Source organism: Calonectris borealis, chromosome 2 (genome assembly GCF_964195595.1).
Source record: "Calonectris borealis chromosome 2, bCalBor7.hap1.2, whole genome shotgun sequence".
NCBI classification, from domain to species: Eukaryota; Metazoa; Chordata; class Aves; order Procellariiformes; family Procellariidae; genus Calonectris; species Calonectris borealis.
Window position 1 is genome coordinate 153,175,757 of NC_134313.1, and position 15,000 is coordinate 153,190,756.

General features: G+C 41.6%; 1 protein-coding gene across 1 annotated transcript; it reads left to right on the forward strand.

Moving 5' to 3' along the window:
- The first annotated feature begins 1,633 nt into the window (after nt 1-1,633).
- On the forward strand, nt 1,634-14,325 carry LOC142078338 (uncharacterized). The gene is given in 7 exon segments (XM_075140804.1): nt 1,634-1,666; nt 1,668-1,749; nt 3,583-3,736; nt 5,503-5,663; nt 7,990-8,193; nt 8,297-8,478; nt 8,761-14,325. Coding segments are annotated over 7 exon segments (6,381 nt in total).
- Nucleotides 14,326-15,000: the final 675 nt, after the last annotated feature.

The following is a 15,000-nucleotide window of genomic DNA, read 5'->3' on the forward strand; positions in this document are numbered from 1 at the left end:
GCGTATTTGAATAAGAAACCTCACAGAATCCTATATAAACAACTTCCACAGACTCAGCTTATTAGTACACCCTACTGGGATGATATAAGGTAAGAGTTACATAGCTCACTGGATAACTCTATAGATGCCAAAGACATATATTATGTTAAAATCAGATGATCCTTATTTTTCTATTACATGCTATTTAAGTGCTAACTTAGGAACAATGCTTAAAAGTACCTTTGTAATAAGAGTATCTATGTTGGGCTTTGCAGCTCTAGGTTAGCAATGAAATTAAAATATGAAATAGAAAAAACCATAGAAATCATAGACAATTTTGAAAGAACTAAAAGAAAACAATTTTTATGGCATTTTAGAATTTGTATTATTGGTAAATAGGATTTACTCCTAGAAAGCCAGATTATGGTCTCCTTATTTTTGTTAGTGGCCTTTTAACTTTCTCTGTCTTAGTTAATGGAACTGAGAAGTAAATTTTTCAAAGTGTGAATCTGAGCAGTCGTTTTTAATTTCATGTTTCAAAGCAAACCTCCAAGAAATGGTAACTATGAATGATGTGTGGGGCTGTAAAACAGCCTCATCTCTGCTTCACTGCAGTCAGTCAGTAACTGAGAAGGGGTCTTTGGGACGTACTGTGGTATCACTGAGATAAGAATCTATCACTACTGCCAAGAATCCCCAAAAATCCCTTTCAACATGAATCTTCTCTTTGTGGGTTGAAGCAAGTCCAGGAGGACTGAAGGGTTCTGAGGTGGGCATCCTAGTGAGTTCTAATTAATTGAATGGAATTGATTTTTATCTCACAAGTTCCCTTCTCAGAATTAAAGAAAAAAATCAGCTTTGAATTCTATACTGAATTCCAAAAAATTTTTTTCTTTGCCATGTAACTTGTTGAAAAAAAGTCATGTTTTAGAGTTGCTTCACAACAAAACCCTTTCCCTGTGAAGGTCCAAATGAGCTGAAAGGCCAGTTATTCATATGGCTGTAGTGGGGCTACCTGGAGACTCCACATTGTCAGGAAGACAGAGATCTTGTCGCTGTTGGTGGCTTTGAGTGTGGTCTATGGAGGTTAACCTCTGACTACAGAGGAAGCTGATTTAGACAAAAGCTAGGCAGCCTTGGGATCCAGCAAAGCAGAGGTCTGAATAAGGTTTTTCTTTCCAGGCACTTTTCCATGGTGTGAAGATGCACCTTTTGTTCCTTCAGCTACTTGATCGTCTGTTGCCTGTTTAGGTGGTCTGATTTTAACTGGTAATCTGAAGCAGGGAGATCTGCTTTGTGATTAGGATAGAGATGATAGAGCTGAAAGTGTGCCTTGGTCAATGCACAATTCACTTCTATATGCAAGAAGTGAAGCAGGACTGATCTAGGAAGAGGCTCAAGAGCAGATCAGCTCGTGGCAGTAGCAAAGGTTAAACAGTAAAAAGGAACTGTCTGTGAATGAGGGAGTCTGGGGAAATAGTCAGGGATTTTCCTTTAAACGTAGAGACAACAAGAAAAATACAGCGCAGCTCTGGTCACCTGTGGGGAGTGTCATTTCTCATCACAAGCAATAATAGATCATTCAAGATTAATCAAGCTTTGAACAAGTATGTGCGTTTGTGGGAAGGTCACCTTTTAACCTAATATTTATTTAATGCGTAATTGTTTGAGCTGGCTGACACTTATACCTGTATTGTGCAGCCCAGGAGATGGAGATCGAGACTGCAGATGAAATTGCTATTGTGGGAATAGGATGCAACTTTCCCGGAGGTAAGTTTTGGGTAAAAGCAAAGCAGGCTGCTGAGTGAACGTTTAAAAGCATGGTCATTTATTAATGTTGAAATTGAGGAAAACAACACATTCCTCCCTTACTTCTGTAGAATTCGTTGTTTACTTGTAGGATCTTTTTAAAAGGTCATGCTGTGGTGGAAACGAATTGGTTCAAATTTGTCCGCTGACAGACAGACCTGCAGTGCTGGCTGTGGGCAGGGCATTGAGCTGCACACATGAAACTCATACAGATGAACTGGATGGGTCTGGGATGATTTGAGCTTTCTGCACGTGCACTGGCTGGATGATTGTGCATTGTTGCAGGACTATGCATCCATAGGGACAGGACAGATCGAGGGCCTGTCAATATTACCAGCTCTGCCTATAATATCAATAGGTTGGGTCTTCCTAAAAGAAAGCTTCCTGCTTTATTACAGTATAATAGTCCAGGGAGTGGGATACAGTTCTGTTCTTGCAAGTTAACGTTCAGCCCTGAAGCTGACCATACTAGTCTCTCCCTTCCCTTGTTTTCTTTCTTGCCCTCACCACATTTCAGTTCCTGGCTTCACTTTGTCCAAGATTCAACAGGTATATGGGGTACCACCATAACTACGTGGCCCATAGCTAACTGTGAGCAAACACAGTTTGGTTCTGAATCTAGTAAAGTGCAGGTAAATATGTAGCAGCAGTCTCTTGTCCGAGCATTAAATACTAATTTGGTGCGAGCCATTTGTTGGTCCAGACATGCCAGTAAAGGGACTGTCTTAAGAAACGTTGTTCTTAATTACCTCGCCATGCAGTAAGTGAACACGTGTCCTGATCCTGCACTGTGCACGCTCAGAACTGTGTTTCTGAACTTGCCTCAAAAGAATGGTTGAGCGATGGGAGCTGTTAAACTACGACATTTCTGGCTAGTGTCCGAGGCTGTGTCTATGATGATGGACTAACCATGGGAGGGCTTAGGTGGGAACGCTATCCTGCGATCACTGTTACTGACTGCTAGCACAGTCCCCAGCCCAGCGCTGGCCCACGTCAGTTAGAGTGCTCGGGCATGTGGTCAGTGCTTGGGCATGCCACAGGTTAGCACCTGAAAGGGACTGTTGCCAGAGTGAGTGTGGGTGCGGCCACTACGTATATTGGGGGAAGTGGAAGCTGAGAGGCGGAGAAATGTGGGCCACTGTGTGGATGTGGGATGTGGGCCTTGTTAGTTGGTTTCAGGACTAAGAAGAGGGCCTAGACATATCCTCAGTGCCTGGAGGTGGAGCTCTGGATCTCAACCAGTAAGGACAGGGTCCCTCACGATCCAGTAGTGAGGTGTTGGGCTCTGTCAGCATTGAATATACACATACTTTTATGTTTGGTTTAGATGCCCTTCTAGTGTTAGGGACAAAGGATAACGCCTCTGGCATTTTCCTGGTATTTGTAAGCTCAGTCTGTCTTCAAAGAGCTAATGTCCAGAGATGACCTTTTACTGCCAGTGGAGCTGCCTGAGGAGTGGTGCTGTACAGATACAGAAAGACCTCATCATACCCATGTGGTCATTCAGGACATGATGCATGTATATACTAGATGCAGTGACATGGTAGGGAAATGGGGACAGCAGAAGCTTAAGGATTTTGTGGGGTTCCTTTGCTTTTAGGCAAGCAGTGAAGGGATCAGTCATGCCTTTCCATTTTTCTCTCACTAAAGAATGATGATTTCTTTCTCTGGTGATTCTACTTGAGCAACCTGGATTTATACGTGGGAGTTCCTTGTAACTGAGTGTGCATTTCTGAGTCTGCATGGGGAGGGGGAGCACATAATTTAATCTACTTTAAAACCTTTGTACAACAGGTGATGGAATTGACAATTTTTGGAAAGTCCTGGAGGAAGGCAAAAACTGCACAGTAGAAATCCCCCCCGAGAGATTTAATGCCAAAGAGTGGTATGATGCAGATGATAACAAGCCAGGAAAAATATGTACAACGCGAGCTGCTCTTCTCAATGAGTGAGTCTGTCACTATGTGATTTTATTTGTACTTAGACTAATGTGTCCAGCCTTTCAGAGGGTGCAAGGCACACGGAGAGCTTATAAATGGGACCTGGGAACTGGCTTTCTTTTATCTCACATGATGAACATGCAGTTGACAAACTGCAGGAATTCCTAGTGTGTGACACTGATAAGCAAATTTAGTTGCAGACCATGTTAAGCACGTATGTACATGGCTGGGAACACATAGGACCTTTGATTACGTAATCGAACATGTCATTACATACCCACCATGTGTTGAGATGTCAGCTGTCTTGTGATGAGGGTGTCTGCATTTTGGATATACAGAAGTACACATGCATTACGCATGAGGGGGTATATACTGGATCTGAGGTGGGCTCCAGCCTGCCAAATAATTCGTACTGTCTATAGTACTACAGACTGTGGAGAAAGGTGGCAGAGTATGGACTCTGAGCTGTAAGAACTGCCTGGTAAGTCTCCTCCAGTTTCAGCCTGAAGGTTAGCCAGCTTTGCTGGACCTCAGGACCTAATCCTGTGCTTGTGGTGACAAGTAGCTCTAATTCAAGTGCAGGTGTGACAATTTAGAGACAAAGTAAGGAAGTTTGGTTTTGCTAGATAGTCAAGAAGGGGCTCGTATGCTTAATTTGAGTGTTATGCTTGCTTGTAAACCTGAACTATTCATAATTTCATAATAATCTTGTTTTTCTCTGGGCTTATACTGTCATGTCTTAAAAAAAGAAACTTTTTCTTTATTCTGAGTCACTCCTCCATAATACTGAGGGATTATGTATGTATAAGCATCAGGTAAAGATACTAGTGTAAATAGAAATCCTGGAGGAGCAAACTACAGTATGCATCCCTTCACTTGTGTCCTCATGTCTCATGTCAAATTATCCCAGAGGTATGGGTACAGCTGTACAGAGGCTATGACTAATGCGAAGAATAGCAAATTACAGTAAGATCAACATAAGCGTATTTTATTTTAAATCCACAGTGACCTTAAATCCTCAGGCTGTAAACCTTTATTCAGACGAGAAGTTCACATGCACAGAAGCAATCTTATTGCCTCCTGAGAATAATACTTCACAGGTTTGAATCGTAGGACCCAGAATTACTTCAGTGATTAGTCCCATGTTAGGTATTGAATCCTCCACTAAAATCAAGAAATGATAGAAGGCCATGCAAATCTGATCTTGGGATACAAGATTAAGCCTGGGCTTGGTCTTTTGTAAGTGTGGGCCTACTTTGAAGATTTTTTTAAAGATAAACACAAACATACACACATAAAATATTTTTAATTTATTATTAGAGAAGTATGGGCATCTCTTGGAAGCATCTGAGCTGATCCTCTACTTACTGGTTTTAATTGTAAAGCCATTGGCCCATATTGCCTTAAAATAATTTAGAAGACAATGTTTGTTTAAAACTTGTTGGCTAAGACCACATTACAGAGGGAGTCTCATTCTGCAAATTTTTATAATCTGAGGAGTTGTGTTGGTACTAGTGGGATAACCATGTAAATAAAAATTTCTAGGAGTGGGCTCAAAACTCTGCAATGCAGAATCATTGATAAAAATACGTATTTTGTGGTGGGACATAAAACATCCTTGGCCTATAAACATTTTCTTCTGAATTTCATAAATTGGAACAGTGATCACTTACTGCTTTGCTTTTCATGAAATTGCAAAAAATGTGTACTTTGAGTCTAGAAGTAAATGCATATTGTGTATATATTGTACCATTTTCTGGTCTGTGTATTTTAGATTTAATTCATTTGACAACCACCTGTTTGGGATTAATGATCTGGAAGCTGAACGCATGGATCCACAACAGAAGTTACTTGTAGAATGCACATACAAAGCCCTGGAGGATGCAGGAGTCCCTGTAGAAGCTGTCAGTGGCACCAAAACAGGTGTTTTTATTGGTAAGATTAAAATTTCATGGTGGAAAATGTCCATTTGAACCTCACAAAGATTGGAGCAGTCCTTCATAAACTTTACATATGTATCTAGTACTGGAGAACTTAAGGCTACTGTGCTATGACACTACTAGTTATTTTTGCTAAGGATTACTAGGCTACTCTAGAGGTTCGTTATATAATTCACGTGTCTATTTTAGGTGCTCCTTTTGGTGTCTTCAGGCACTGAAGTTGAAGCAGGAAACAGTTAAACTGCCTCCCCAGTCCAACCCTTCCCAGGAATGATACTCTCAAGCCAGGCCTACACTTTTTTCCAGTATACTGTTTTCCAGTATAACATTGCTTAAGGTGTTTCGCCAATGAGTGGCTTAGAGGCCGCTTAAAGAATCACCGTCAAAGATATTAGCAGAAAGTGATTTTAATAGAGATTTATAAAAGCGCGACTTAACAGAGTTCGATGGCAAGGTTCACTCTATTATTTACTACACAGATAAAGTATACAAAGTAAAAATCGTGTTATAATTGAGCTAGAATGATTTGTACAGAGACCGAGGACGAAAAGGGTAAGGGAGACCCTTCCGTTGAGTCACAAGGTTCAGAGTAAACCCAGCTGGATTCACTCCTAGTCCCAGACTTCGTCAATGGTTTAAAACTAATACAAGAAGGGATTATATGTGTTTAGCAGCAATCGAAGGTTCATTCATAGTTTTAAGGTGGATCACCAGATTTTAGCAGCGCTTAATCATTAGCTAATTTAACATTTACAAAGTAACTTAGTAGAGTCTACTACAATCACGACAGTGACTTAATTACAGATTATGCTATGCTTACTATTAATTTGCATACACAGAGACAGAAATACATATAAATGTACAAAAGGTATACCTGTTAAAAATTCCCCTTGAGTTCAGTGAAGAAATATTCATGTCAAATGTCTCGGCATTTCTCAATGGGCGAGGGTTGAGCTTTGAGGAGTGAAGGGTTTCAGCCCAGGTCCCATTGTCAGCTTTCGGTGACAGTCCTCTGAATGTTGCAGACTCGAGAGGTCACGAGTTCTGAGAGGCATCCCAGTCAGAGGGAGATGCTGGGCGCAACCCACTGCGGTCCAGGAGAGCTCAAAGAGTCTCACTTAGGACCACTGTTTATAGGTTCGCAAGATGATTGGCTTTAGTCATCCATAAATTTCCATCCTGGCCACAGTCCCAGGTCGTAATTACTAAAAAATTCTCAAGGTTTCGGTGATGTTCCACTTGAGCCACGACTCGGATAAGATGACTCCTGGTCCAGGCAGTAGGAGTACACTCCCAGCCTCAGCTATGCAGGGTTTCTGATACGGTCAAGGAGTGCTCAACTGTCAGACTCAGTACACCAATGCCAAGGTTTCACGGGAATTTCTGAGATCAACAAGTGGCCCAGGAGAGGTGGGGGGAGAATGCACCACCACAAGGTGTTGTTAAGATCCTTTTAAACCAGCAGAAACCCTCATGTAGATATTAGTGTGCTGTCAAGGTGCACTTGTCCAACTGCTTGTTTTGTCAAGGAGCTAGAACAACAGCATATTTTTGCTGGTGTCATTTGTGTCTCTTTTAAGAGGAGTTTTCTGGGATAGATACGCTGATGTAACTATAGGGGCAAAGTCTTTAGATTAACTTTTAGTCTGAAACATGCTCTTTTTTCACAGAGGAGACTATTCCTTGCTCTCTGAATAGATATACTGCATTTTCCACACATGCCTGTGGACTTGAGGATCCACTGTATTTCAAGCATATATGTTCTCAGAAAGAGGACACAACTCCTCTCACAGGCCCTGTTCTTCTTTTCTATTCTATCTTACTTACTGGATCACAGTGAGAAAACCAAAGATAAATAAAAAGCATTGGATGTAGCTTATGTTGTGACCTTTACCTTGGTACATCTGAGGAACTGAAGCTAATGTCTTGTATATTTATATTCAGCTATCCTCATTGTAACTTCTTAATATATATTCCTATAGCTAAACCAAAACAACCACTCTCAAACTGAGATACTGGAGTCTAAGCAGGCTATAGAGAGCTTAACTGCATCATACAATGAGCTAAGCCATCAGGAAAGGCCTGTCATTCACCGTGCAGGTAGAAATTTCAAGTGTTACGTATGTTTGTATAAGTTGGGTCCAGGGGAAATTGCTGGGAGTTTTGCCTTTGACTTGTGTTGAAGCAAAGTTTCACCATAGGAGCACTGATGCCATGTAGTTTACTATTAAAACAGAAAACCAAAACATGCTATCAGGTTTAGAGCTGTACATCCCTTTTGTTTGCTTGGGTTAACGTGACACGATTTGATATTTTTGCAGGTCTTATGAATCGAGACTATGAAATCATAACAAGGAGAGCACTAAGTGAAATAAATCATTATGATGGTACTGGAACAGCAATGAGCATTGCTGCTAACAGAGTCTCATTCACATTTAATCTGACTGGACCATCACTGGCTATTGACACTGCATGTTCATCTTTTCTTTTTGCTCTGCACTACGCCTTGCGAGCAATTAAATCAGGTAATGGGACTGAAGAGATGCTGGACGAAGAAATTAGGATTGGTACTGTTTCTGTCTATCATCCTGGACATCTCAACATGAGTATGTTTCTATTTTACTCCAGGAGATTGTGAGGCAGCAATCTGTGGTGGAGTGAACTGTATAATAGATCCCTGCACCTTTGTAACTCTCAGTAAAGCAAAAATGATCTCTCCAGAGGGAATAAGCAAACCCTTCTCCAAAAAGGCAGATGGCTATGGAAGGGGAGAAGGCTGTGGTGTTGTTTTCCTCAAACCACTGAAAAAGGTAAGATTGCTTGTGAAGCAGCCTAAAATAAGACTCGTTGCTTACCTGAATTTTGTATCGCTAATAATTACTTTTCCAGAAAAGATTTTTCAATTCAAGCTTAAGATTAATAAAGCATTTATTAAGCATTAAGCATTTATGCACTTCCCCTAGCATAAGAAAGGGATCATGCATTTAAAAGTTAGTGTTATACTCTGTTCTTAGTTTTGTTGTTTTGGTTTTTTTCCTTCTACAGAGAAAGCATGAGATTATTAAAGATATTTTTACCTTTTTATGAAACAGGCAAAGGAAGACTACAGCAAAATTTGGGGTGTTATAAATATCAGTGCAGTAAATCAGAATGGTAGGTCCATAACTCCAATCACAAGACCGTCTCGAATAGAGCAAGAGAAGTTACTGCGCAGCATTTATGAAAGTCGTGTTGATCCCTCAGTTTTGCAGTACATTGAAGCACACGGTACAGGAACTGCTGCTGGAGATCCTACTGAAGCTGAAAGCCTAGGTAGTATCATTTGTAAAAACAGGTCTTCACAAGTTTCCATTCTGAAAATTGGTTCAGTGAAAGGAAATATTGGCCACACTGAATCAGCTGCTGGAGCAGCAGGATTAATCAAAGTGCTTCTGATGATGCATCATGGAAAGATTGTTCCATCCTTGCATTACTCGAAGGAGATGAGCAGCATCGATACAGAGAAATTAAACCTTGCAATTCCCACTACTGTAGAGCCCTGGGAAGAATCCAGTGAGTATGGAAGAGTAGCTGGCATCAACTGTTTTGGATTTGGAGGAACCAATGCTCACGTTGTAGTCAGGCAGGTTAAGCAGCTAGAGCCTCTTCCTGCCTTTAAGAGGCCCCTTGAATTAGTTCTGCTGTCAGCAGCATCAAAAAAGTCCCTTCAGATGACAATGGCCGATACAGCTGACCAGCTGAGCACAAGAAACTCCATAACTCTCCCAAGCCTGGCCTATACGTCTGCCTGCAGAAGAAGCCATGCCAACCACAGGTACCGAAAAGCATTTGTCACAAATTCTCTCCAACACTTGCAGCAAGACATTATGTCAGCAGCAAACACTGAACTTGCCATGTCAAAGGTGGAACCACAGCTGGTGTTTGTGTTCTGTGGCAATGGCGTAATGCTGAAGGAGTTCAGTGAGGCACTGCTGAGCTCAGAGCCAGTGTTCAGAGACAAATGTAAGGAAATAGAAGCGCTTTTTCAGAAACACGCTCCTATCAGCCTCCTGTCGGCAAGAGGTCATAGCCCAAAGGATTTGTTGAATCCAGAGCTTTCCCAGCCCTTTCTTTTTACCCTTCAGGTTGCCTTAGCTTCCCTTCTGAAATACTGGGGCATTAAGCCAGTCACTGCTGTTGGCCACTCAATAGGGGAAGTTGCTGCTGCGCATTTTGCTGGGTACCTTTCCCTGGCAGATGCAGTCAAAGTGATTTATCACCGGAGCAGGCTGCAGGCAAAGACTGCCAGTGGCAGAATGTTGGTGGTTGGAAACATCCCTGTTCAAGAGATTGCTGAACATCTGCATCGCTATTCGGGAAAGGTGTGCATTGCAGCTTTCAACAGCCCAGTTTCCTGCACCTTGTCTGGGAATTCAGACTCTGTGGATGCTGTCCAGAGAGATTTAGCTCAAGCTTTCAGCCAGAGAAACATCTTTCTTCATGTTTTAAATGTCCCAGCCGCGTACCACAGTCCCAGCATGGATATGATACTTGGGGAGTTGGAAGAGAACATACAGCCTTTGGAAAAACAGAAGGGGGAAATTGAAGTGATTTCAACACTGACTGGGGTGGCTGCTTCTGAAAAGGACTTTGCTCAGGGCAAATTCTGGGCCCGGCATACTCGTGAGCCTGTTGCTTTCACTCAAGCCATCAAAACTGCAGCTAGAGACAAGGAAAATGTGGTGTTTGTGGAAATAAGTCCTCATCGAGCATTGCAGCGAAACATAAAGGAAACTTTAGGAAAAGGCACAAAGGTGTTCTCTTCTTTGCAAACTGATGCGGAGTATCAGACAGTCCTCACCCTGGTAGGAAATTTGTTTGAACTGGGATATAATCCCAACTGGCAGCACTTTTATAATGGGTATCAAAGTGTTCCAGTGACTATTCCGCGGTATCAATTTGATCGCAAAAACCTCATGGCCTATCTGGATATCCATCAACAAGCAAACCAAAGAGGCATCAGCTCCAGTCATCCTTTGATTTATGGCATAAACAGTGACAACATGGAGTTTGGCTGCCTGCTATCTCAGGACACGACATCATACTTATATGAGCACAAGAACAATGGTGTGGCTTTAGTCCCTGGCGCTTTTTATGCGGAGCTTGGTCTGGCCTCTGTGATGAGCAGCTCAAGACCTAAAGTGCCTCTGAGTGCTTGCCAGATGAGTATCAGTTTTGCTGCGCCGTGTGTTCTCACACAGAGTTCCCAAGTCTTGAGTATCAAGCTGAGCCCACAAAAATCAATGACAGCCTTTGAGATACTCTCTTCCTCCAACGCAGTTTATGCTGCAGGCCAAGTTACAAAGGGGCCTGAAGCTGTGGTGGAAGAAAGCACCATCTCCTTCCAAGACATCTATCAAAGATGCAGGTCAGTGGTTAGCAGAGAGGAGGCTTATGAAGCATTGTCTCAGTTTGGCTTTCAGTACGGCTCCATATTCCGGCAGCTCAGTGATGTGCATTATTGCCAGGAATTAAAGGAAGCTATAACAAGCATAAAGGTGAACAAGGAGACCGTCAGAGAGATGCACAACTACTGTATCCATCCAGTGCTGCTCGACTGTTTTCTGCAGATGACCGCTGTCATGACCTCAAGGACATTCCAGTCCAGAGCAGGCTTTCCTTCAGGGATAGGCAGTCTGGTGGTGCTCCGACCACTGGAGGAAGAAATGATGATATATATGAGAACAAGCAAATCCATTGGGAACTGCCTAGAGGTCTGTGGATGCTTTGTGGACAAATGTGGCTCTGTTTTGGCTGAACTCAAGCGCGTTGCCATCACTTTCATGAAGCAAGCATCTTCCAGAGACAATGAATTCATGTTTGAAAACAAGTGGAAAGAAGTCTCTTCTTCACAGACGATTGGACATCTGGGGACTATGCCCAGAGTCCTAGTGTTTGCTGACAAATTTGGGATAGCTGAGCAGCTCAAAAAATATTTGCATCCTGATTCGAGATATGTTATGTATGAAGACTGGGAAGCCCTCTTGGAAGGCCACACAGAGAATAAAATGAGAGCAGAGGTTGAGGATTATGATGAAGTTCTGTTCCTGTGGGGAATTCAAAAGTTAAACGAAGATTTGCCAAGCAAAGTGGTAGACCAATTGGCAAAGTGTTGTGCAGCCTATCGCCAAGTTATTGTGGCATTAAGAGAGAAAATGTCCCACTGTTCAGTCAGAGTTATCACCTACAGAACAACAGAAAGAAATGTAGACCACGTTAACTGTGGGTTTGCACTGTATGGCATGACCAGAACTTGTGTCGTTGAAGTTCCAGAAATCACATTTCAGATGATTGACCTCAGCTCTTCCAGTTCCCTGGACATCTCAGTGCTGGCAGATGTTCTTGTCAAATATGAAGGTGTGGACTATCCAGAAGTTTGCATCAGCCAAGGAAGAATTTATGTGGCTGAAATCAGACGCACACCTTTTGTAGATGCAGATTACAGCCAACCTGTAAGATCTCTCCAGAAGTCAGAAACATTCACTTTGTACACTTCTGATCCGTACACAGCAAAAGACTTGTCTGCTGAATTATCCACCAGCACTGCTACTCAGCTTGACAAACAGAGCATTGAAATTCAAGTGGATAAAATATGTCTCCACTCAGAAGATTATTTTCCCATTAGTGTTTCTAGTCGTAACTTTGGTAATACACTGTATTGGAATTCACAAGCAGTAGAAAAACATGGACTTTTAGCTCTTGATTTCAGTGGCACAGTAACAGCAACAGGCATTGATGTGAAGAAAGTTAAAGTGGGAGATCATGTGGTTTCATGTTATCCAGCTGCTGCGTCATCCAGAGTTCGGATTCCAGGAACAGTTTGTTTCAATGTAAAGAAATTCCCATGCTTTCAGAATGTCCCTTGTGTGTCATACTTTATCATTGCATGGGAAATCTTCAATCGGATGTTACCCAAGGGGAAACATGGCAGAACATTGGGTATTATTTCTACAGAGCCATCATCAGTTTTGTGCCATGTTCTTTCTGCGGCAGCAGAAGAGATGGGTTGGAGAACAGTACTTGCAAGGCCCACTCCTGATAAGTTCCAGTATATAAACTTATGCAATGCCCTGGTTGTTCTTCCTCCAGTAAACAGGCTGTCTCAGGAGGATCTGGACCACATGCACTTTCTTAAAGATGTGGTGATAGTGTGTGGCAATCGACAGTCTGAATGTATCCAGAATGTCAATGGAATTGATCATGAAAATGTCAGCTTTCATATCCTTACACTTACCAGCATTTTCCAGAAAGCATCTCTAAAGGAATTGCAAAAGACTGTGCATGCATGGATCAATTCCATGGATATGAAACAGTTTAGATGTCTATCAGGTTCTGTTTTTCAGCAGACTGAGAACTTCGAAAGAATGAACTCTGTGATGTCCTATTTTACCTGCAAATCTGTCCCACTTGCTGTACTGAGAAGGCAGAAGGACATCACCATGCTTTCAGATATACCATTGTATGAATCCCAGAAGAAGTTGTTTAAGCAGAATGCTGTTTACGTAGTAGTCGGGGGGCTCACTGGACTTGGCTTTGAAACGGTGAAATTCATAGCCGAGAATGGAGGAGGGTGTATAGCAATACTCTCCAGGAAAAAGCCAAGCAATGAGAAGCAAGAAGAGATGAAGGCTTTGCAGCAGCAGTATGAAGGGAGCAAAGTGGTGTTTGTGCAGTGTGATGTTACTTCGACCAGTGATGTTGAGAAAGCTTTCCAGTCCATTGCGAAAATCTTTGCAGGGAGTCCAACCAAAGGTGTATTTCAAAGTGCGGTTGTTTTACACGATGGCCGTCTTGAAGCTCTGACCTTGGCTGACTTCCAGAAAGTGCTGAGCCCCAAAGTAGCAGGAACCCTAAATCTTCATCGGGCTACCAGAGGTCAGGAGCTTGACTACTTTGTGTGCTACTCCTCTATTACTTCCTTTCTGGGAAATTCCACCCAGGCAAACTATGCAGCTGCAAACTCTTTCTTGGATGTCTTCTGCCTCTACAGAAGGAACTGTGGGCTTTCAGGCCAATCCATTAACTGGGGTGCTTTGAACCTTGGCATACTGTTCAATCAAAACCATATTCAGAACATTCTGGAATCCAAGGGCATAGACATTCTGCAAGTGCATGAAATTCATGAGTATCTCAGGAAGAGCTTACTTATGAATAACGCGCAGCAAGCCGTTGTCAAATTAAATTTTCAAGTTTTATTTAATCATGTTTTTGCTCGGATTAGGTCACTGAAAAATCGCTTCAAATCACTTATGTCAGAAGAATTCAGGAACAAGCTTGAAACCTCTGAGGAAACGCAAATACAAGTCCAGGATAATGCCTTAATCAAATCTGAAGACTATATCACCTCACTGGTGAGTGACCTCACCAGATTGAGCCCAGATGAACTAACCATGAATACACCACTTTCATCACTGGGCATAGACTCTATGTTAGCTATGACAATTCAGAACCGTGTCTTTCGAGAGAGAAAGGTGGACATACCTCTTCTGAAACTGCTTGATCCTCACACAACTCTGTCAAGTTTAGTAGTAGTTTTAGAAGAAACAAGCAATGCAAATGGAATAGTTGAGAAAAAAAATGCTGCAGTTGAAAGTGCAGAAAATGGGAGCTGGCTATAGGATTCTTCTCACTCAGGAACTGTGTAACTTTGAAGATACCTGGATCCTTCGTAGTATCTCAGAATATGTTATTGCAGACAGGGTAGAACATCTGGTGATGCTGAATGTACTCTTCTGCGTCGACCCAGAAAAACCCACACCAGGTTCTTCTGCCATTGCACTAGCTGTGTTAATTTCAGTCAATTGTTTGACTTGTTACTTTCAATAATTTTTACCTTCATTTTTCAATATTTTAAACTGGAAATAGGTAGGTTGATATATATATTTTTTCATTCGGTAAATTTGTATGTTCAACGCACATTGCATTTTTTAAACCGTATTAAAATCTTGACGAAAATGGTATGTTTGCACTTCAAAATGATGAATGTACACGTAAAGCAGCATAGGATTATCACCATTTTTGTCATTATTATATTCTTAATGTATTATTCTTTTTTTGAATATTATCAAATGGGTATAAATATGGGCACCTTTTTGAAAGACTTCTAGATGTTGTGAATTTCAAAGATTTCTCAAAAAATTAAACTTAATTTTTTCCTTATGTCTGTAAAAATATTAAAAATGTATCAGTTGCAAAGCATACAGTAAAGCAACTTTTTTCTTTATTAATGAACCATCTTTTATGAAAGCCCAAATAAACAACAATAGTAAAAATGTTTAAAAGCAAAACTTAAA